General features: G+C 33.2%; 3 protein-coding genes across 4 annotated transcripts; 1 reads left to right on the top strand and 2 right to left on the bottom strand.

The window, feature by feature from the left end:
* Window positions 1–1,516: 1,516 nt before the first annotated feature.
* LOC118037316 (uncharacterized) lies at window positions 1,517–11,242 on the bottom strand. Its single transcript, XM_073404949.1, is given in 15 exon segments — window positions 1,517–1,878; window positions 2,208–2,237; window positions 2,240–2,512; window positions 2,604–2,741; window positions 3,147–3,419; window positions 3,539–3,757; window positions 4,198–4,332; window positions 5,046–5,465; window positions 5,775–5,918; window positions 6,929–7,054; window positions 9,016–9,105; window positions 9,210–9,242; window positions 9,885–9,992; window positions 10,084–10,158; window positions 10,809–11,242. Coding segments are annotated over 15 exon segments (2,478 nt in total). The 5' UTR covers window positions 11,001–11,242; the 3' UTR covers window positions 1,517–1,656.
* A 2,770-nt stretch (window positions 11,243–14,012) lies between these two features.
* On the top strand, window positions 14,013–14,665 carry LOC118037384 (VQ motif-containing protein 20). Its single transcript, XM_035043350.1, has one exon. The coding sequence runs from the start codon at window positions 14,081–14,083 to the stop codon at window positions 14,663–14,665; it is 585 nt and encodes a 194-aa protein (XP_034899241.1). The 5' UTR covers window positions 14,013–14,080.
* Window positions 14,666–15,944: 1,279 nt separating this feature from the next.
* LOC118037312 (uncharacterized) lies at window positions 15,945–22,866 on the bottom strand. 2 transcript variants are annotated; one of them, XM_035043246.2, is made up of 10 exons: window positions 22,482–22,866; window positions 21,824–22,037; window positions 21,355–21,589; window positions 20,796–20,965; window positions 19,786–19,928; window positions 19,407–19,584; window positions 18,735–19,314; window positions 18,268–18,380; window positions 16,601–16,844; window positions 15,945–16,426 (listed from the first exon to the last, which is right to left on the bottom strand). In XM_035043246.2, exons 2-10 carry the CDS (start codon window positions 22,018–22,020, stop codon window positions 16,199–16,201), a joined length of 2,088 nt encoding a protein of 695 aa, XP_034899137.1. In that variant the 5' UTR covers window positions 22,021–22,037; window positions 22,482–22,866; the 3' UTR covers window positions 15,945–16,198. The 2 variants fall into 2 exon arrangements, with proteins under 2 accessions (XP_034899137.1, XP_034899140.1); XM_035043249.2 differs by having other exon boundaries at window positions 22,642–22,866.
* Between the last annotated feature and the right edge of the window lie 432 nt (window positions 22,867–23,298).

Genomic DNA, 23,298 nt, shown 5'->3' with positions numbered 1-23,298 from the left:
CTAACTTTCCTTGTTTACTAGTAGATTTCAAGTTTGACTTCAAACACGTCATTTTTTTTTTCATATGAATGAGTTACTGAGTTTACCATATATGGATGAAAAGCTTAACATGTCTAGTTTTTAAACCAATTAAAATCACAAAAAAAAAAAATGCACATTTAACTTGAGATATGGCCCAAAACATACATGAAGGTCCATTTTGGTAAATTTGCATTTTTTTTAACCAAAACATCTTGACTTAGACCATTAAATTCATCTTTGATATTATTAGTTTTGTAATTTGTAATAGGTCTAATTGATACCTCTAATGGATCTTTTAATATTACATGTTGATTCTCATCATTCTTCTTTTTATCAAAAGAACTTGTCCTCAAATCAACAATAAAAACAACATTAATGGGCAATATGTTCAAATAATCATGCAATAAAGAATCAACAACATTATTTTATATAGGCTTGTTAGTGTGTGTGTGTGTATATAAAACATTATTTATAACCCTGTCACTTGCATAAAATCTCTCATGTTTTTTTTTTCTCTCAACACTATTTTTTTCTTCACAATGGTCTTTCTCTTTTTCTCTCCTCACGGCTAACTCACCAAATGCAAGATCATGGTGAGCAATGTCAATATCACCATCATCATTCATGTAATTATCCATAACAATTCTAAATATACGATTATTAGAGAACTCCATAAAGTAATTTAATCACATCTCATACTTTTTATTCAGTAACTTATTACCCTTCACTTTCTTTAATAAGTCATCAAAAACCAACAAATTTTTAGCCTTTTCACTCTTAGTTTTAGAATTTGATATTTTTGAATTACTAGTAAGTCCATTTATATTTGATTCTAGCTTCTTAAAAGGAAGCATTGATAGCCTACATTCAACAATGACATCATTAAGATTAGAATCAATTATGTCATCTTTCTTAGGATATAAGTAAATTGAAATTTCATTAATTAAAGTACCCATCTCAAGTAAATTAGCTTCCAATTCTTTCAAAATGTTCAATATGAATGTTTTGCATCTTTTTAGCATTAGAATATAGCTCTTAAGTTAACAATAAGTTTATTTATTTCTTTAATAAGCATTGTAAGTCATCCATTCAATAAGCATTGTAAGTCATCCATCAACACTTGAAGCCATAGACTACCTTGAAGCCATAAGACTACCTTGAAGCCATAAGTTCTCCTAGCTTCTTGCATTAGAAACTTTTTGGATTGTCTTTCTTGCAAATTAGAAACATGATATATTTATTTTATCCATCTTATCTTTTATATCACCAAACATCATAATTAGATAAACTATATAAATTCTTATGTTTTATTTTTCATTTTATTATATTTCTTGTCTTGTCTTGTTAGCTTTGGATGCCAATATCCTAACAGAAGAGCTTCATTTAAAGATCCAATTAGAGTTTTTTTGTTGAACTTTAGGGATTCAACTAGTTATATATGTGAAGATGAAGTTAAAGTAGTGAAGGGTTTTTTGAGGGATTGAAATGTAGGGGGTTTAGTTCAATATCAATTCTGATTTCTTTACCTGATACTCATGATCTGAGTTTATAAGCATCACATAATACAATTACCCCCCCCCCCTCTAATACTAAAGTGTAATTAATTATGTGTAGCCAGTAAACTAACAAGGGTCATCAAAATCCAGAAGATCTACTGCTCAAGGAAGATGATGAGCTCATAATTTCCTGACCAAGCTCCTTTATCTTGTTAAGTAGAAGCATTTGCTCAGTCTCAAGCTGTACCGTGTACTCTTCTTGTATGTCCTCTAGGCTTTGCATCTTGCTCAGGGCTGTCGAGAGTCCCTCCAGGTTGCCATCCTCAATCAAAGACTGCAACTTGACCATCGATTGTTTCATCTGGTCAAAACCCATTCAAAGAAACAACTTCAGACTTGAAAGCATATGTTAATTCATGAAAAAACATAATAATCAGATCAGATTTCATCATGGATCCAATAAAAAGAGCACAAATAAAAGTATGGACTGAAAAAAAATCGTGTGCTGCAAAGAAAGAGATAATCACATGGCATCGTTAAATATTGGTCAATAGCTTAAAGGGATCCTGTAGAAAGCTTAAATTTAGAAACAGCAGCAGTGATTATACAAAATAAAGAGCTTGAGAATGTCAAATTGATTGGTCTAGAGGTGGTGTACAGGATTATCATCCTGTAACACATTATCGTCACCTGGTTAGAAATTTGGTGTGATTTGGTCAAAAAGATGCATCAGCCTCCAAACTGCTTCTTGTTTGTAGTTCTGGAACTTTCCTAGTTATCCGAACGTGGATCTCTCCCTTTTTTACTCCTTGGAGAGGTATCCACTTGTCAGACGTCTGGTTTGGAGGCAATCCCTGATACTCTACAACACAATCACCTATACTATAGGTTGGAAACAAGGCATTATAGTCTTTCACATGCAACTCTAAGGGACTGCCATCATCAGGGAACTCCAAGGTCTGATTCCATTGAGGATTCAGAGTTTTGTACATAACCTGAAAGGCAATACAAGACACGGTAGGTAAGTGATTGTAGTGTTGTAACATCCAACAGAAGCAACAGCAGGGCATAAACCAGACCACATACCTTTGTTCTCTTCTTCGAGCTTCCATACTGCACCCTCACATATGGATCACTTGTCCCTCTAATATCAGCAGCAATAAGATCTTTTGCTTCAACAAGGATAAGTTCAATCCAACCATTGAATGAACCTGAGACAGAACCCTAAGCATATTCGAGGAACAAAAAAACCAATAATATCATTAGCTATAAGGATTTCAGAACATTAGATCGCTGACAACAAGCTGTTCGTAATAGCTTGGTAATACTACAGCTTGTTTGCACTCTTAAAAACAAGGTGGTTATGAACAAATCTGAACTTCAAAAAGACTTATATACATCAGCGAAGCAAGCAAGCAAGTCAGCCTAATATGTTTTATATGTCTACAGTTCAACACACCTTCGCATATCCAGATGAAACAAGCTTTTGCATCTTTCAAACATTATTATGGTGTCAGGTGACTGCCTTAATTTTTAATGCCATGAAATGGCTTTTTGATTTTCAAAATGCATTTTAGTAAACTACAGGAAATACAGTATTGTTAAACCTTAAATATGATATAATCATACCCGTGATCCTTCAGAGTCATTGACTCTGACTGCTTCTATTTGAAGCCTTAATTCTCCTGAATTCACTCTTTCAAGGGGAACCCATATGTCCCTGATTGATCCTTCCAGCAAACCTTCTAAATTTACTCTTGCACTACCAATGTTTTCATCTCCAAAGGTTTCTTCGCTGTAGCATTTAATCTTAAGGCATCCGTCATCTACTATCTCATCAAATTCAAACTTTTGATTCCAGAAAGGATTAGAATTGTGTGCTGTCCGTGTTTTCTGTAGGACCTGAGGAGATAGGTTAGAAGCATGATCAGAATCAAACGTAAATACTCTCATGAGGCATTTATGTATATGGGTCCACTTCAGGTTCAAATTCATCATTTATGAAGAACCTAGAATCCTACCTTTCCATACTGCAGTTTAACATATGGATCACACTTTCCAGATCTTTCTTTTGAAATCAGATCTTTTCCCTCCATGATAGCCACATTAATCTTCCTTCCTGTTCTTGAAAGAAGAATTGATGATCCATACATCAACTTCTGAGAGCTAATATTGAACTTGTTCAAGCTAAGGGAACCATCAGAGAACTGCCATTCTTTTACTACAATCTTGACAGTCAACTGCCACATGCACATAAACAAGAGAAATGGCTTAGTTATCATCATTAAATCCTCCACTGACACAAGTTAGAATGAGTTACTTGACATCAATTGCATATAACACAGTGAAAGTTTAAAAACAACTGCATGTTATCAAATACTCAAAATTTGAAACCAACAGTAGTCTATGCTTGTGCGGGTGCAAAGTTGTATCACAATTTAGTCTAGAACTCCATCTAAAGGAAACAAAATCAACCACATTTGATTTTATCTGGGATTCAAAATAGTATCTACAGCAGCTGAAATTTTACAATTGATGCAACAAAAGATGACCTAAGGCTAGTCAAGGCTTTAGTACTCCATCATAACTAGCTTCTGTTACACACAACAAGAGAAATATATCGATACAACACAGCAACTCAAAAACAAGTAACTAGTCACAATAAATTTTCGTGTGCTACCTCTCCTGAAGTAACTCCCTCAAATGGAACCACCATTTCAACTTCGTTTCCACAAAACTCAGCATGTTTGGCAATTACACCAGAGTCAGGTCCAATTGCCCAAAACGCTGTTGAATCATCTGCAGCATACTTCATCTGCTTGTACAAACCAAGAAAAGAATATGCTGAATTAATTGCAACACAGATATTTTTCTGAAGGAAAAAAATCAGGGATGTCTAGATGAACAAATTTCAGGCAATACAAGTCAAAAGCACACACTCTTGTTGCATCCATGAATTTAGAGTCACGTTTATTTCTGAAACTTGGCTCTGCTTTCGTTTCATTTTTGGAGATATATATAATGCTTGAAAATGTTAAGTTTTTCTTTTAGGAGACTTGGCTGCAATGGCAACGCATTTTAACATTGCAGTCTTATGACTTGTGCATTACAATCTACAAGGCATGAATGATGTAGTTTACAAATTTACATAATATGTGTATTAAAAAAATCACTCAATGACAAATAAAATCAATCAATTAAAGTTTAGTGGTAATTTAATAAAGAACAATAAGATTTAAGCCCCTAAGTTTTTGCGATGAAATTATTCATGAAAAATTCAGAAAAATATCCTGTGATGACCAATATAGGGTGCTTATGATGGTTTAACTAATTAAGAAATAAAAAACCTCCCCTAATTTGAAAACCTCAATCTCCTACAACGATAACAAAAAATAATTGCATGCTGTACGCCAACTTTTGGATAATGTTTAAAACAAGTGACAAAAGGCTGAAACTCACACAATAAGTAAACCCAATGAAAGTGACCTGTTGCTCTATAATTTACACAAAATAAGAGTCAGCATGTACCTTGATCTCACAACTTGCTAGATAATCATACTTCACACTGTTGGGTGGGTAGTTGTAAAGATGTAATCGAAGAGTTCCTGTATCTCCATGTAAGACCATGTTAAATGTTGAATCCCAACTAGGGCTTGAGCCTGGTATCACTTCTGTTCTCCTTGTTAACTGTCCAAGTTCGACCTCCACAAATGTTCGCAGATCTTTATCATCAAAATGCTCTACCAAACTACCATTTAACGAATGACTTTGTTCCCTTCTTGGTGGGCTTCCTCTCAGGTTACTTCTAGAAAGTTTTCTAGCTGAGATGACTGACACAAATACAATTCCACCAACAGCCTTTTTCCTTAAATCTACTGCTGGTAAGCAGTAACAACGACGTTGAGGCTCAACCATTGTCTTAACTAAGGTGTCAGTTAAAACCTTGACCTGAAATTTTAAAGAAAAAGAAGAACACTTATAAGACCAATAGTACTGGAAGAACTAGAATAGAGGCAGAATAGAACAAACACAATTAAGGAAGTACAGCAAGACACATCATTATGAACTACTAAATACCGTACATGTTGTAAGTTAGCTAAAAAGAAACATGATGAATTCTAAATACTTAATTCAAGAGGCTAGAATAGAGGCAAGAAAATTCCATGTAATAATAACAATAATGAAAACAGAAATAATATAAAATTTACTACCAATTCATGTGAATACAATAAGTTAAAAAATAAAAATAAAAAACACCAGCCAAGAAGAAACGCCGGGCAGCTCTGTGGCAGGTAGTGACTGGCTTCCTCCACTTCCAAAAGCAACTCCTATTCTTACTTCAGGAGTTGACACAAATGAGTACAAAACTGCTCTCCCATCCAGAACTGGCATCAAGAGAAGCTGTTAAAAAAAAAGAGGAGAGATTAAAAAGCAACCTCAAAAAGGAAAAAACTGATGCCCTTGAAAGCCAAATAAAATCCAAAATTTAGGAATAGCTCGCTTAAGAAACAAGAAATTAAATGCACAAAAAAATTGACAGTCCCAAATAGGATTACAATGATATTAATAAAAAAATGTTTGAAAAAAGTATTCCATGCTTGCATATCTCCCAAGTACAGAACCTATATCCTCTCCCTTGAGTAGCTCCACTTTGTAAACAGTATAGAAAATGCATTTCCAAATGTTCATCTCCCACAGCAATGAATTTTCAGATCTTTGCAAGATTTTGCAGATAAATCCCAAGCAATAAGGAAGGAGTGGAAGATCTCAAGGATATGGATGCGTTGAGAAGAAGCATTTTTTTACAATTACTAGAAGCACTTCAAAACTACTTAGAGCTTTGAATTTTAAAGTGGTTGGAAAGGGAGAGGGACAAAGGAAGAAGAGTATGAAGCAGAGGAGAGGAAAAGAGTGAGAAAGAATTGGGGCACAAACTTACAAATTGTTCCCCGGGAATGAGATCATGGAATGTTTATGGTGGCACATAAAGGAGCTATAGGCTAACATAGGAAATGATGTAACAAAAAATCATAGGGCTGAGAGAATGTGACCATCATTACCAACTTATAAACTTACTTTTGGATGTTAATATTGAAATGCTTTATTTGGTCAATAGCATTTATTAAATCACCGCCATGTGTGTGTTTGCTTCTTTTTTTGTGTGTTTGTGTGTGTGAGAGAGAGAGAGAGAGAGTGTAGGCAAAGAGGAAAAAAAAACTAATATGTACAAATAACTGATCCCGTCAAACAAATGAGGGAGATACTTGATGGTTCTCTTACATTCATTTTCTGTTGTCGATATCCATGAAGAACACATAAAATCAAGCCATTAGCCATATACATTTTGATCAATCAACCAGTGCCAACACAAAATTATTCAGCGTGCAGAAAACATAAATGATTTTACATACCTCACCCTTGATGTGGAGGCTGTTTATAACAATCCGAGCAGTTCCCATTAATGGCTTTGCCAGCTTAGCTAGCAACAAAATGCTCATGTCACTGGTGTCCCAATCGAAACCCAAATTCATAATTCGCTGTCAAAATGCATAAATAATGCAACGTGAAAATATGAGAAAAAATTACTGTTTGAAGGGGGGAATAACACATCAAGTTAGAAAAATCACTAGAACAATTTGGTATAAATTGTATTCGTCTATATAACGTATATATTGTGCTTTAACTTTCCCCTTTCTTTCTTCATTAAACACCTTACATTTCAACAGAAATGCTCAGTCATTGTTCTAAGAAAATGTTTGAGAGTATGATAGATGTTTTTCAAGTTACTTTTCACTTGGAAATACATTAAAATAATATTTTTATTATTATTTTTTAAAATTCATTTTTGACATCAGCACATTAAAACAATCCAAAAACACTAAAAAAAATAAATTTAAAGCAAAACAAATTCAAATTTTGATGAAAAGCAGTTTCAGCTTAAATGTCAAACACCCTACAAGTCAAATGATTTAATTTTTTATTTGGCAGTTGGCTCATCAGCCACCTTAATTACATCAGACTCAATCACCTCGAGCCCCAATTCTCACTTCTCATCATCTTGTGCCTAACTTAATCATTAACTAATATGTCAATAACAAAGTGGAAGAGAAGGCAGACCAAAATGCAATGCCCATTGAATCATAGGCTTCCAATGGAATAACTTTAGCTTGCATCTTCCAAGCAATTGCAAGCAGAGGCAATTGCATGTTATTTAAAAATTCATATCAATATGGGTTCAAGATGCAATCAAGTTAACAAACTCCATAATTGGGTTTCTCTTTGCTCGTTAAAGGATCCTTTAAGGTCATTTTTGTTGTTTGGAACTGCCACGAGTTTCATAGTAACAAGTCTAGTTGGAGTGTATTGATGAGCTTGTCTAGTGAACAACTAGATTCAACTCATGAAAGGCTCAATAATGAACTACTTAAGATAAGCTAGATTGACTTTCTCCATGCAGTTTCATCAATCAGTCACCTCGAGCACCGGTTCTCACTTCTCATCATCTCGTGCCTAGCTTAATCACTAAGTCATACATCCATAACAATGTGGAATAAAAGGCAGACCAAAATGCAATGCCCTTTGAATCATAGGCTCCCAATGGAATAACTTTTCCTCGTATCTCTAGAGCAATTTCCATTCCTATACTTGCATTAGTGAGTGCTAAAGCAGAGACAATTGCATGTTCTTTACAAATTCATACCAATATGAGTTCAAGATGCAATCAAATTAACAAACTCCGTAATTTTGTTTCTCTTTGATTCTTGAAGGTTCCTTTGAGGTCATTTTTTTTGTTTGGAACTAGCACGAGTTTCATAGTAACAAGTCTAGTTGTAATGTATTGATGAGCTTGTCTAGTGAACAACTAGATTCAACTCATGAAAGGCTCAATAATGAACTAATTAAGATAAGCTAGATTGACTTTTTCCATGCAATTTCATAAAAGACTTAAATTTTGTAAGCTGTTGTGGTACCAGGTCATTCTTTGCTGTGAATCAATAATGAACTAATTAAGATAAGCTAGATTGACTTTTTCCATGCAGTTTCACAAAAGAATTAAATTTTGTAAACTGTTGTGATACTAAGTCATTCTTTGCTGTGAACTTCAGTATTTCTTGTTGGAACTTTATTGCTATTCCACATATTTAGTAAAGTCAATGTCAAAATGCACACTGTTGATTACTAGAACATATACGATAGGCCAATCATTAACATCATTAATGTAATATTTCAACAAGAGCACTTGCATACTCCAACTGTCTTTTGCACTAAATGAATAACTGGATCCACCAAATGCATCAGAAATTTTCAAAAGGCAAAGAAACATAAGGTTGCTTGTAAGACAATAAACAGAAAAAAATCAGTGGTTGACCTTGTTGATTAACATTTAATTGTAAGGTAATATTAGCAAGCATTAGGTAAATTATATGTAGATATCTTCCAAGCTATACGAAGGGATAAAATGGCAAACAAAATTCAGAAAGTGAAAATGGAACCAAACCTGATCACCTAAAGTTGCCCAACAAGTCCCATGTGGACCCAGATAAGGTGGGCATGAACCAAGTGAAAATTCCTGCAACTCAATTTTTTCCTACATGAAGGGTAATATTTTCTCAGGAAACATGTACAATAATGTTAATCTTAACTTATATTTTCATGGAAATTAATAGAGGAGAAAATACGCATATCACTTACGATGAGCTTCGACCTGTGTTGTTTTAAACGTTTCTGCAAAGAAAAATGTTGAACTTTTTTGTTTGATCTCACAAAGAACCATAAATACACGCAAGTGTGTGCATGAGTACACCTTCATATATGCAAGAGAAAGTTCATTTAGATCAAAAAAATAGCAAAAACAAATATCAAAAGGTAGGAACAATGCCTTGGCCCCCTTTCTAGTAGTATAGAAATGGAAGTGTGATACCAAATCAATCAACCACCATTTTTCAAATGATTATGTATTCTTATGATCGATTCCAAAGAAATTATGACAAATGGGAATTATTCAGAGTTCTAGAGCCCCTTTCTAGTAAGTTAGGAAACAAGAGTGTGATGGGAAATCACTTTTATTGCAGCTTCATTTTCCTAGACGATTTTCTTGTGGTATAAGAAAGCCACTGCACAACTGTAGTCCTGCCACTGTGTCGTTCACAAAACCCCACAAAGAGCAGACATTTGGAATGTGCCTTTTCTTTTAGCTTTTAAACAAGATCATAAGGAAATTTAGATGGCATAAATATAAACACAGCCATCAGACATCTTGGAGCTCAGACAATAATGAACAAATAAACCTTGGTATAGGATAGAAAATTTTCAGTGAAAGTAATCTATATGACACAAGCCAATTAAAAACAATAAAAAAATCCTGACCTCAACAATGGAGGAGAATCTTGTTGCAAGCTTTGGGTTCATATAGTTGGTCCAAATTTCCATCAACAGCTTGTTCAGCCACTCACAGTGTTCCAATGGCGTTATTGGCTATGCAAATATGTGAATAGATTATTAGACTGAACCTAGTTAACACGAAATTTTGGGTAATCACAGAAGAGAACAAAGAAAGAAGAGATACCGAGGTGTTCAATACAACTCGCTTCCACTTCTTGTTTAGGTCTTCCACAAGAAGTTTCTGTCGATGACTGCAATGCTACAGAGGGAAAACAATAATTTCATTTTACCGCATTTCACATGCTGTGCTGAAAGAACAAGAGGAACCTAACTCTGCAATGGCAACCCATATTTATCTAAAAAGTGATGCAAGTAATGTTGTTGTTAATCTAGGAACCACTGCTAGAATCAAAGTCAACTTTACCAGAATAAAAGTCTAACCGAAAAAAGGAAAAGGGTGGGCAACAACAAACAGTGATCACAACATTTGTGGCAAAGGACAGAAAATACAGGTAAGAGGGAATCATTATAATCAGATTGGACCACCCATACGCAACCATTTGTTTACACTGGGGGAAGAGTGATAAGCCTGTGCATAATTTAGAAAATATAAACTGTACTTGCATTTAAAGATTTTCAACAACATAAAGTTGTCCTTCTCTGGTAAATCACACCTAAAAGCAGCAGCTTTTTTTAAAATAAATGAATAAGAGATTCATAAGACCTCAAGAATTCAACAAAGTATATCCCAATTTTAACATCCCAGAATATAAAACTTTTCAAGTACAAAAGTTTAATGACAAATGATAATAACATACAAACTAAAGAACTGCATCACCATCCAAAATAGACATTTAAGACCGAAACTAATCAAGTTAAAACGGGAGAAAAGAGAATTGAAGGACTTGCCTGAAAAGTAGCCCAGATTGCAACGACAAGAGGAACCCAATTGGAGAAAGAGAAAACCCATTTCTCAATACCCCAACAAACCAAAAGCAAGGGGATTAAGACAGCAATAGAGGGCTTTTCCTCCAAGAGATGATTAAAGAACGCCAAAACCTTTTCAACTTTGAAACCGGCCCTACCCTTTCTTCTTCCCATTTTTTCAAGTAAATACAAAACGTACAACTTCACTTTCCTTGTTTATAATATCCTCATATACCATGATCCATAGCTAACTGTATATCCCCATGGAACAAAAGGGCATTAATTTCCTGGAAAGTGTGAGAGAATTGTTACCTTCAAAAAGCACTTGGAAGGAAATTTTAACGGTTAAAGATGGGAACTTGAGGAGACTGGACTTTGTGTTTCCATAGTGGAGAGAGAGTGTGTAACATGAAAGTCCACAAGTCAGCAATAAAATAAGAAAAGGCATTCGTTTTTTTTAAAAAAAAAAAAACTCTTTTAAGTTAACGAACTTGGTCTCCTAGTTAACAAACGGTTTTATTTTGTCCAAACAACTACCAATGCTGTTTTCTCATATTCTTTTATTTAGTACTAATCTCACCTGAATTTCTCCGAAATATTTGAAAATTATATTTTTATTCCATATTAAAAATACCTGTTTATATATCAATCAATGAAAAAAATAAAATGAGGATAAACTTGGCGGTCCTAATTTAAATTCTGTTTTTTAATCATTTGAGTTTTGCTATCTCTAATTAATTATTATGTATGTTTCAGATCTTTAGTGGTCGGGCCTATCAAGAATTTATTATTGGTGAACGTGGTCCACGTTGCTCAAATTAGGTATTAATTCTTCATATCGATATTGGACAGTTAGATATCATCCTTATTTATGATCAAAATTAATAAAATCAGCCATTCAGTGGACGTCTAATAATAAAAATTTAGAATTAAAAAATATATTTCAAGTTTAAACCTTATAATTATTAATATAATGACTAATAAAAATTTATATGGTCATTAATTTCAGAATCCGTAAAATTAATCGAGGTCATGCAAGTCCGAATACTTAAAATAATAAAAAAAAAGTTAATAAAATCAATTATTTTTTATGTATTCTTTATAAAATTGAACTAGGCTTCTTACTAAAAGAATTTTAAATTAATTTTTAATATATTAGAAAAATGTGCCAGTAGCATCCTGTATTTTACAAATTCAATTACAGTATTTTCACTAATTATGTTCATGATGTAAAGAGAGGTAAGAGAAATTTGTAGCACTTTCTTATCCTTAATTCATTCCAACACATATTACACAAAACAACGAGATATATTTTATTGTCCCCGTAAATTTTACCATTCATGCATCTTAATCATTCAAAAAAAATTACTAATAAGAGTATATTATATCTTTCTAATTTTTTATGAAATTTCAGCAGCAGCTCACTTTTATGAAAGCATTAACCAAAATTTTATCTTGTGATAAAAAACCTTCAAAGACAATAACAACTTTCCATCCTTATTGTTGTTGTTATTGTTAACGTAGGTGTCCAGATCAGTTTATATATATTTCGACTAATCTCACGAGCCTTGTTTTATTTTTAATATCATCGGTGTTATAGCTAGATCTTGTGTACTTGAAATATATTAAAATTCTCTTAAAATAAATAATTATGATAATATTTTTAAAAGATATATACACTGTCATTTTTTTAAAATAAGATTTGAACTTTTATGAAAATATTAGCAATTATTTTATTAATAATTATACATGAATCTAATATGCAATTGTATTTTTAATTACACATGGATATTCAATGAGAATAAAATATATCTTTTGTTATTTTTTTTTATTATGAATTTTTGTTATTTGTTTTTTATTATGAATTTTTATATAGTTTTCTTGAACTAATTGGTCAAAGATTATTAAGATATGATTTTTTATTATTAAAACTTGCTTTTCATATCATGATTATTTTATATTTTGAAGTACCATTATTCTAATAAAAACATGCTTTTGTCTATATATATAAGGGAAAGGGAGTTTTAGCTCAAGAAATACACTTTTTTCTCCTTGATTCAAATCATTAAAAATTTTACAGAAATAGCTTATGAAAATGACTCGTCGCTTTGTTTTTAGCTATAGATAAGATGAAAAAACTAGACTCAAAAGAAAGTACATTTCAAGAAATACATCATATGACTATACCATAATTTCTAAATATAATTTGATTTTTTTATAATAATATTAGCAATTATTTTATAAAATAATTATATATGAATCTAATATGTAATTATTTTTTAAAAAAAATTTACATGGATATTAAATTAGAATAATATATATTATATTTTATTGTGATTTTTTATATATTTTTTAAAATTAACTATTCTTTTAATGTTTCATACATTTGTATAAAAATTATCAAAACATGATTATTTTTTTTTTGTTGAGTTTTACATTTCATGATTAGTTTTCATTTAAAACACTATATATGCTTCTAATAAAAAAGGATATTCTTTTGTAAAAAAAATAGAGTATTTGTTCAAGAAATACATCTTTTCTTTAGAATTTTTATAAATATTTATTTTAATTACCTGGTTTTTTTAAATTACAAAAAGCATTGTTATTAATAAATAAAAAAGACATGTTGTGTGAAAATAAAAATAAAAAATTACAAATTTTGTAAAGAGATTTTCCATTTTATGACAATAAAATTAAATAAAAATAAATTTTAAAAATGATATCATCGCGGGGCATATTTAAGATTATGTAAGTATATATATATATATTTATATATGATCCTAGGTGCAGAAAAGCGCCTAGGATCATGTAGAAGAGGAGGATAAATCCTTGCTTCCTAGAAATTAACAAACAGATATAGATTTGCCGCAATATCCTGTAGCCTGAACACGTGTTAACATCAGCACTCCCGTTTTAACAACCTCCTTAACAGGCAACAAACTCCTTTTTCACATGCCTATTTCAAACTTACCATAATACCCTTCCCGCATCCACTTGGCATTACCATAATACCCGTCCTGTCATTCCTAAATCACGCGCTCTCTCTGTCTAGATATATATATATATAAAAAAAATATTTATTTGTTGGCCCCCACCTCCTCCCCTACAACACCACCACCACCACCGCTCAAAACCACAAATTCAGGTGCAAAATAATTAATTTATTTATCTTTGTTCACCGCTCAAAGCTTACTTGATGCAAGGGGCCCTCCCTTTGCCCTAGCTAGCTAGAGAGTGATAAAAAGAAAGGGATTATGAGCCCAGCAAATCTCCATGATCACAAAGCAAAGACCAAGAATATGTACCCACCACCACCCTTGAAAGTCAACAAGGACTCTCACATGATCAAAAAATCATTTCCATCACCGCCGTCGTCATCTTCATCCTCCGTGTCTTCGCTAGCTGTTACAGGTCCCATCAAGCCCCATCCGGTGATCATCTACACCCACTCGCCCAAAGTCATCCACACAAACCCTAAGGATTTCATGGCATTGGTGCAAAAACTAACGGGCTTGTCGCAGTCCGGGGATGACCCGTCGGCACCTCAAGCAAGGAAAGAAAATGGTAATAGGGTGGTGGCGAAGGAGGAAAACAAGAAGGTGAAGATTAACGATGATAATGAATCATCTTCAGCTATTACTGATCATGAGAATTATGGGAGCATTGGTGATCGTGGACAACGTTTTAATTACATTACTAATATTCCAATATTTACACCTAATTTAGCTGAGTTTCTATGCGCAAACCAGCCATGCTATAATAACTACACTACGGATCCTTTATTTCTTTCCTTCTCCAAATATGATCTCAGCACCTTCTGCCTTGGAGGTGAAGATTAATGAGTTCTGCGGGTAATATTAGTTTTCTTTCTTCTGATTCTGGAGAGAAGACAGTCTCTTGGCAGAATCTTCTTCTGGTTTTAGTGTCAATAAAAGCTCTGATACGTACCTATAATTCAAACTTTTTTTCAATTTCAGAAATAAAGTGTTAAACGATGTTTCATTTCGTTATGTGTATAAGTAGTTGAGATTTGCTCATTGTTCTTGAGAATTAATGCTTGTAACCTTTTTACCATGCATATATATATATATAGTTGCACCATCATTAATTAAGGGAAAATACTGATATTCTTGGTTTGCAAAGTACATTGCTTTTGTATGAGGTAGTAATTATTTTTTGTGTTCATGTCTGCAAAAGAAAACCATATCGAGAATTTTACGTTTGTTTCAAATTTAAATTATAGCAAAGCTATGGATTGTAAAGATGACGACAGCTCAATGAGGATAAACGGCAGCTGCTACAGTTCCAACAAGAAAGCGTGCCGTTTCAATATTTTACGTACAGTTGATTTCACCTCAAGTAAAGTGGGAATTACCGTTAGAAAATAATACATATATTGTTGAAATCGAACATATATACATATACTCTTTGATAAGACAAAGATTCAGAACAGCTGTTTTTCTCCATGCATGCAAGTGTAATTCGAATTCGATCAGATTCTTTTTTATTTTTTAGTTAGCTAAGCTAAGTGTTCCTAAATTATTTAGGATCCAGTTCTGGATCTAGCTTTAGCAATCTAAAGGAACAGTACTAAGATGACGAAACTAATGTGGTCATGGAGAGTGCTTAATTTTTTAGATTTTTTTTTGAATTTTTTATGTGTTTATTTATTATTAGAAAAGTTAATTAATGAAAAATATTTTTTAATTAAAAAAAATTAATTTACTTTCTAGAAAAGTTTTTTATTTTAGAAAACACTTTCTAAAAAGCTAGAAAAAAAATTCAAAACTATTTTGTTATTTATTAATAATATCAAATTTAATCCTTAATTTTTTTTTATTATTTTATATTTCATTTTGATTTTTTTTTTAAATTCCATTCTTTTAAGATTTAATTTTATTTTTTTTCCTCTTATCCATATCTTAATTGAATTTTTTTTATTTATTAAATTTTATCCTTATTCTTTTATATATTATATTTAATCTCTATTCTTTTAATTATTATTTATTTTATTTAAAATAATTTATAAAATTAAATTTTCTTTCAATTTCATCCACCAACTTTATTATCCATCATACAATTAAAAAAATAAATTAGTAATAAATTATTTTCATAACATAACCAAAAGAAAATGCTGTACAGCTCATATTTTATAACACTAATAAAGAATATAAAATAATTCATTTTACATGGAAACCCTTTCCAAGAAACACGCATTCGTTGAAACTAAACAAGTCCTTGAAGCAGTAAAACATGAACTTTTTAAACTCTTTGTTTTCCTAATAATGAGTCTTCTTCCGTGGTTGAGATTTACACTCGCACAGATGATTCTGTGGAAACATAACTCTGTACATGTATAAAAGGGAACACCATTACTTCTTCTTTTTGTCTTCCTTTTCTCTTTCAAGAACAACAGGAGCTGCCGGTATACTGAACCACCACTCTCTTAATCTCCTTGTCCATCTTTCTGTGCTTGCTTTCCTTGGAGGTGAATATCTTGTAAATGTCTCCAAAAAGATCAACAGAGTAATGTACTTGCTAGGTACGAAAAAGACGATCAAAGCAACACACAGGAGAGTGAACGCAAATTTCTCGCTTGCCTTGTAATTACATAAACACCAAAAAGCAGCATGCAGTTGAGTAATTTGAATAGAACATGGAGAAATGACGTGTAATTATACTCCTAATGCACTTATGATTTATGACATATGAAGAAGGTAAAAATTAGAAAAGATAAGACATGCTGGCCCGCGAGGAGAGTGACAGAGAGTAACCTGTGGGAAAATGGACAACAGCAAGGCACGAAACTTGAGGAGGATAATGTTTCCATCCTGGATGAACTGTTCAGCTTGAGAAATAGCATTCTGAACAGCTAGAAGCTGCTCCACAGTGTTCATTGGTGGAGGTGCTATTACCTTGAGTTTATCAACAGGCCTTCCTTGGTTACAAAATCGTGTGAGCACCATAAAGATAGCAAGAAAGATGGTCATCAATCCAAAGGCATAGCTCAGCCATCCCCTAAAATGCAGATCCAGTAGGTACTTGTTAAAAGGAAAAAACTGTCTCTGTAACATTGTAGAGACATCAGCCTAATCCTACAGAGAAATCTCTCCCCCTTTCAGGAACTTCCTCCTCTGTGTCACTCTCTTTCAACAACTGTGAATGTCTATACCCTCATATATATATATATATATATATATATATATACACCTCTCAAAAAGAAATTTACATAATTGCACCTAGGTTTTCATCTAAGATCAAATATGCTTCCTATTAATCCAGAAACATTTTGATTTATATGATTAGATATATAACTAGCTAATATTTTAGAAAGATTCACCCATAAATCAGTTTAGCACATTTCTCAAAGTAGTTTTGAAGGGCTATGAAATCAAATAGGAATCCATGGAAGAAAGCTAATGAATGCTCTATCTGAATCCAATAACCAGAGTCCCACCATTCATTATTTACCTTTGAAAAAACCTCTAGTGGGAAAAAAAGATAGAGTTCTGACATGACCATCATATTCAAATCTCATGGAAGGCAAATTTGAAAAGGCTACCAAATCTGTATTTTTTTTTTTTTTAAAAAAAAAAAAAAAAAAAAAAAAAAACCCCATTATGCAATTCAATCTTCTGTGGGTGCACGGGATGCATCCATGAATAAACCATTTCACACACAAGATGATGTCAGTAACTGTGCAATTATGTTTCCATCCTAACAAAATCCCAGTCCCCCACAGCTAAACTGGGGCAGGTTGGAAGTATTTGGAAATCACATAAAATTATTGTTTGATTCGGTTTCTAATGCAGTTGACAATGAAAAGTTTGTTCTTTAACAAGATTTTGTTTCATTTGTTTTTTATGATGAAAACTAGTAGTGAAGGTAAAATTAAGATAAAGAACCTAAACTTTCAAGCTAGATTAATGCATTTGATGTCTTCGCAAATCAAGAAAAGAGAAAAAGAAGTGGATTTTTTTTTTTTTTTTTGGAGATTGAAGAGAACCATCATCCCAACCTACTAAGACCTATTTCCTGTTGGAAAGGTACTCAAACGGTACAAAGCAAATGAAAAGGGCATAATTTGGTTTAGTGCCCAAAGGACAGGCAAGTAAGGGGCAGTCTAGATTTCTTAATTCTAGGTAATCCAGCAAGGAATTCAACATACTACATATTGCATTCATAGCTTTGATCATCTAAAGAGAGCACTTCCAAAGAAATTAAAATCTCAAATGCACCCTTTATCGCATTTAAATATAACCAGTGATTTCCATCCATGTTTAATCCTTTAGCCATTTATATGAACTACATAGCAATGTCAATAAACAAAAACTCCACTAGTATTAGGATAACTTGATGATTTTGCATCATTATAGTCTCTGAATAATCATACATTTATACTGAAGCCTGACAGTAAGCAATAATGTAATTAATGTCTTACCTCCAAATGACATAGGTGAGAACCAAACAGAAGACCAAAGACTTCATAGGGTCATCCCAGTGTATCAAGGAAATAAGCCACTTCCCAATTTCCATAACAGGGAGAAGTAACTCCTGCAAACACCAGATGTTTACAAGAAATGTTAGAAAGATTATTGAAGGTGCTATAAAAGAGCTTAAGAAAAAGGCCTGTTGTCACACAAAAAAACTCAATATTTTCTTGGCAACTTTATTTCCAATAATGTAAACAGCAGAAAGAATTCAGGCACAAAAAAGCCATCACTAATTCCTCTAAGGTAATTTATAGTTCTTAGCCTTGTCAGCAGACATAGACCCTCCATTTCCAGTCATTCTAATGTTTTACCATGACATTGATGATGGAAAGGAATACAGACAGATGGAACAAAGAAGCAAATGTGCTTGGTAAAATTGAAACTCAGAGTTACTTAGTACTATAACGAGCATCACCTTCATTACTGCCAGATTGGTATCAATGCCATCTACTTTAACTCCATTAACTGTTTCTTGTGCTAGCACAGTTTTTTTGTAGCTGTTTTGAGATTCCTTAACCACCTTCTCCAATGAACTCATCTCTCCCACAGCTATCTCACCAACAACAAGCCCAGCCTCATTAAGATCACTTGAACTTGTTCCTAGCACAAACCCTAAATTGGAAACCATGGCCAAGGAAGAGATTGAATACATCCCACCTCCAGACTTATAATTGTTAGTCCGATCTAGTTCCCTTACAGAGGACATGTTTGCCAGGGTTTCCAGTATCAAATCTCCACCAGGAAGTTGATCACAAAGATTAAACATGAGAAGAGTTTCACAGCAAACAGAATTTACAGCACTAATTTCTTGAATTGCTTGAAGTCGCAGAATTCCAAGCACAGACTTTGAAAGAGCTTCATCCCGTTCAACTCCAGAGATCTTGAACTTTTTTATAAATCTGTGAACGTATAAAATTTCCCGAATAATTGCCAGCCAGTAATCACGACGAGTATGGCCTTTAAGCTCAGGAAACTCAATGACAGCTGGCTCTGATCTACATGAGAAACAATTAGAGGTTAATGCTAATAAAGTCCAAAACATATGTTTCATCAATGGAAAGGAAAACAAACTCAAATCATGCCTTACAAGGAAATAGATTTATAGAAGACTGCCTTGTCAAAAAGACGAGTACCCCATGGCCCAGTCAATTCAGGTTTAATAATCTGTTTTAGGTCATCTGACAAATCATATATTTTTGGCTTGTCATAGGATACCACACGGAGAGCTTCAAAGTAAAGTGCATGGTCAGTGAGAGTTAGACGACCTGTATGCACATGACAGTAAATAGAAGAAATTAGGCAAATATTGCACAGCATATTGTTATCAGAAGTAAGGGGAAATTTTATCATCTGTCTATATCATAACCTCTTTTGAATGTATGTTACAACTTACCTTGATTTCCTTTTCCCAAAGAGAAGGGAACAAATACAATGAATTTACCGAATCACTTATCCAATGAACCTACCTGGCCATGTAGATATTCCAACATGTTCAAGAACTGGTTGGGTTGTCACTGTTCCATCTACTTCCAGAATCTTCTCTCTTCTTGACAACCGCAGTGTAGAAAGGAGTGATGAATCTGATTGAGTCTTCATCTTTTTTATTGCCCTGTAGAGAATATGAACATAAAATATAAACCTTGGATGTATGTGCCTACACAACATAACATTACAGGTGTAAAAAGATATCGGTCCTACTGAACATAAAAATTGCCACTGTAAATTACACAATCTTTATATGAAATATTATGATCTTTACAATCAGGTATAATTTAAAGAGAACATATTGCAGGTTGTCAAAAAGGAAACAAAAATCAAACTGTACAGCCATTTCTGAATGAAACATCATCTTAGTCACATCATTCAGTCAGCTTTTATGGTGACACCTAACAAGATCCAACATGATATATTCTATAGATTGATAGGATAACGAGAAATATACATCTAGGAAGAAAAAAGGCATCAACTCAAAACAAGCCTGACACACTATTAAAAGCTCTATACAAAGTGCAACTAATAAGGATAGTTTGCTAGCTGATCTAGCTTTATGTTTCACTATGTGGTAATGGATATGTGAGATATTTATGTGACCTTCCTTAGACATAAATTTTTTGATAGGGTTGTGAGTAAGGCTGTATGCTTTCTTGATAATCCATATTGTTTCTTTGTGATGTATTTTGCGATTTAGTCTCTTCCTGTGTGATTTAACAAACAATAAGTAAATGAAAAAAAAATCATTTCCAGGGAAGAAAGCAGAAAAAATAATAAGTGAGAAAAAAGGAGCACTCTAGGCAAACCTAAAAAGTACGAAACTTAATAAATATAGAGAAACAAAAGAACTTCAGCATTTGTTGGTTGGGCAACTGCATCATAAAATGACAGGTGCTCATACTGTATGACAAACTAAAAGCAGACAAAGAATCTTGTTAGAAACGATGTACTATGCATCCCATCAGTTAAGGAACAGAAAAGTTACCTTTCTAGTCCACTTAGGTACTTGTCATAGATGGAGAATTGAAGCCGGCCATCAGTTGCCTTAGTAAGCACATCAAAAAGATTTTCACTGATAACCACATTGGCAATGATTGGAACTGCTGGAGCTATTCGAGAGAAGGCCTCTAGATCAACTGTTAAGTCCTCATCTACCTAAAAGGAAATAATATCCACAGTTAACAAATCAACAGTAAGGTGCCATAACTTCAAAACTTTCTACATAAAATTACTCCATATTAGCCAAAACATTCAAAAGGACAGGGGAAAATGTAGATACTAGTAACAAGCACACATGGACCAACATGCATGCATGCATGCATGAGCTGAGAGGGATGTGGGAGTGGGAGTATGTTTGGAATTCAACATTAGATTCTTCTAAACCTTTTACAATATCCGTGCAAGAAGGGAGCAAGTGTGAATCTCCATGCCAAAACTGTGAGAAGCAGCTTTGTTGTAAGAAAAAACAAAAAACTAGATGTTCTTTTGGACATCTAGTGACATACAAATGAATAAGGTCAGCATGATTAAGTGTAAAATTTTACATTGAGCAATTGTTGGCTAGCAGCTGCTGGAGTCGTCCAAGCTAGCATCATGTCATATGTCAACCGTCGGAACTTTTTATCAGCTAGATGACCAGTTACTTGAGTTGATAAAGCCAGTGCTCTGAAGCAACAGTATTCCAAAAAGTTCCTCGCATAACAGGAAAGATGCTTTAAGGAATCAGAAGCCCCTGCATTGAAGCTTTCTTGAAGTTCACAAGCAGAAATGCCAAGGATTCTGCATCATAGCCCTTGACCGTAAGGATATGAAAATTGCAGTAGAAAGAAAATTCATATACTTTGAGTTAGCAATCAGACTGTCTAAGTGAAAAGGGAACACCAGCCTACAAGATGGTCATATAGAAAGTCAAACTATATACAAAGTTCCCAAATCAACTGAATCAGAATTTGCACAGAAACTACAGCATGGGAAAAGAACAAGCAAGAACACAAAAGGAGGAGCACAACTTACTTTGAGCATCTACGAACAACCACATTAGCAAGTGGAGAGAGCTCAGCTATCCAATTCCTGCCAGCTGATGGAGACCTTTCCATCTCCTCAAATTCTTCATTAAAAGAACTTTCCTTTCCAAGTAGCCATTTAAATGATCCTTCTCTTAATAAACCCTCAAGCACACTTCTAGTTTTGCTTGCCGTAGGGCTAGCCATCTCTGATCTTCACCTAACTGTATGATCAAAGTGAAAATATAGCCAGTAGCCCATCAAAGTCATCTCATCCCATAAACATTCCACCAAAATCCTTCCAATCAGCACATATACGTATTGAGACAAAACACTTAGCAAAACTACTTATTACTCATTCAACTCTATCCAAATCCAGTTTCCAAAATACAAATTCCTGGTTGTGTAATCTAATCTGAACAACTCGTCAAAAGCCCAACACAGACTATTATCGTCAAAACCCAGATACTTAATTCACCAACAACCTAACCCAAAACCATTCTTCAATTAATCACCGGACCAAACTACACCCTTAAACTTAACTCAAAATCTCATATTTAACTAGGGATTATATCAATTCTTACAACACTTGTGCTAAAATGGATGTACCACAATCTTTATCTCAATAAAATGAAGAAGAACAATACCACAGCAAAAAGAAACAGTACCTTGACGATCAAATTCTCTAAAAATCGACAAGAATTCCACAAGCCCACCTCCGATTAAGTTCAAGGAACCATTCTACAACAACCCATTTGACCGACAATGCAGACTTCTAACAAAATTAAATTTGACAAGCAGAAAAGGAAAAGCAAAGAAGATAAGCACCTTTTAGTTGAACATTAGGTGGTTTATTGTTAGAAATGATTCTTTCTTGATTTGGGGTTTATCAGAAAGAAGGGGCAAGAGAGAGAGGGGAGGGGTGAAAAAGGAGAAAAGAATGAATGTTATTTATATGAGAAAGAGAGATGCGGTGAGAAGAATCTCGCGAACTCAGTGGTGATCAGTTCACGCCACCATACCTTTCCATAGGATTGATTGGCACCAGGGAAATTACATCCAACCTTCTATTTATTTAATTTTATGTTTAGAAAAATTATGTACTTTCTAAATTTTAAATATCACTTAAAATAATAATAAAAAAAGATATAAATTACTTACAGGTTTATTATTATATTCAATTTAATAACAAAATTCTCTTATCTATTAAATATTATAACTTTATCATCGAATTAAAAACTATAAAAAAAAAACTTGTATCAAATATATGATGGATATATTTATAAAGATTGTCATTAACCATAACTTAATTTTACAAATATATGTAAATTTTTCAAGTATTAACTAAAAAATTAAAATACAGGGGATTCACCATGCAAAAATTATGTAGGTAATGAGTAGCTTTAAAAAGTTTGGCTAAAATGTTTATTATAGTCCTTATACTTTACAAATTATAGATATTGAGTCCCTTTATATTTCAAAATT

Source organism: Populus alba, chromosome 15 (genome assembly GCF_005239225.2).
Source record: "Populus alba chromosome 15, ASM523922v2, whole genome shotgun sequence".
NCBI lineage: Eukaryota > Viridiplantae > Streptophyta > Magnoliopsida > Malpighiales > Salicaceae > Populus > Populus alba.
The sequence above is the reverse complement of the archived record's forward strand: the minus strand, read 5'-3'. Positions and strand labels throughout refer to the sequence as shown.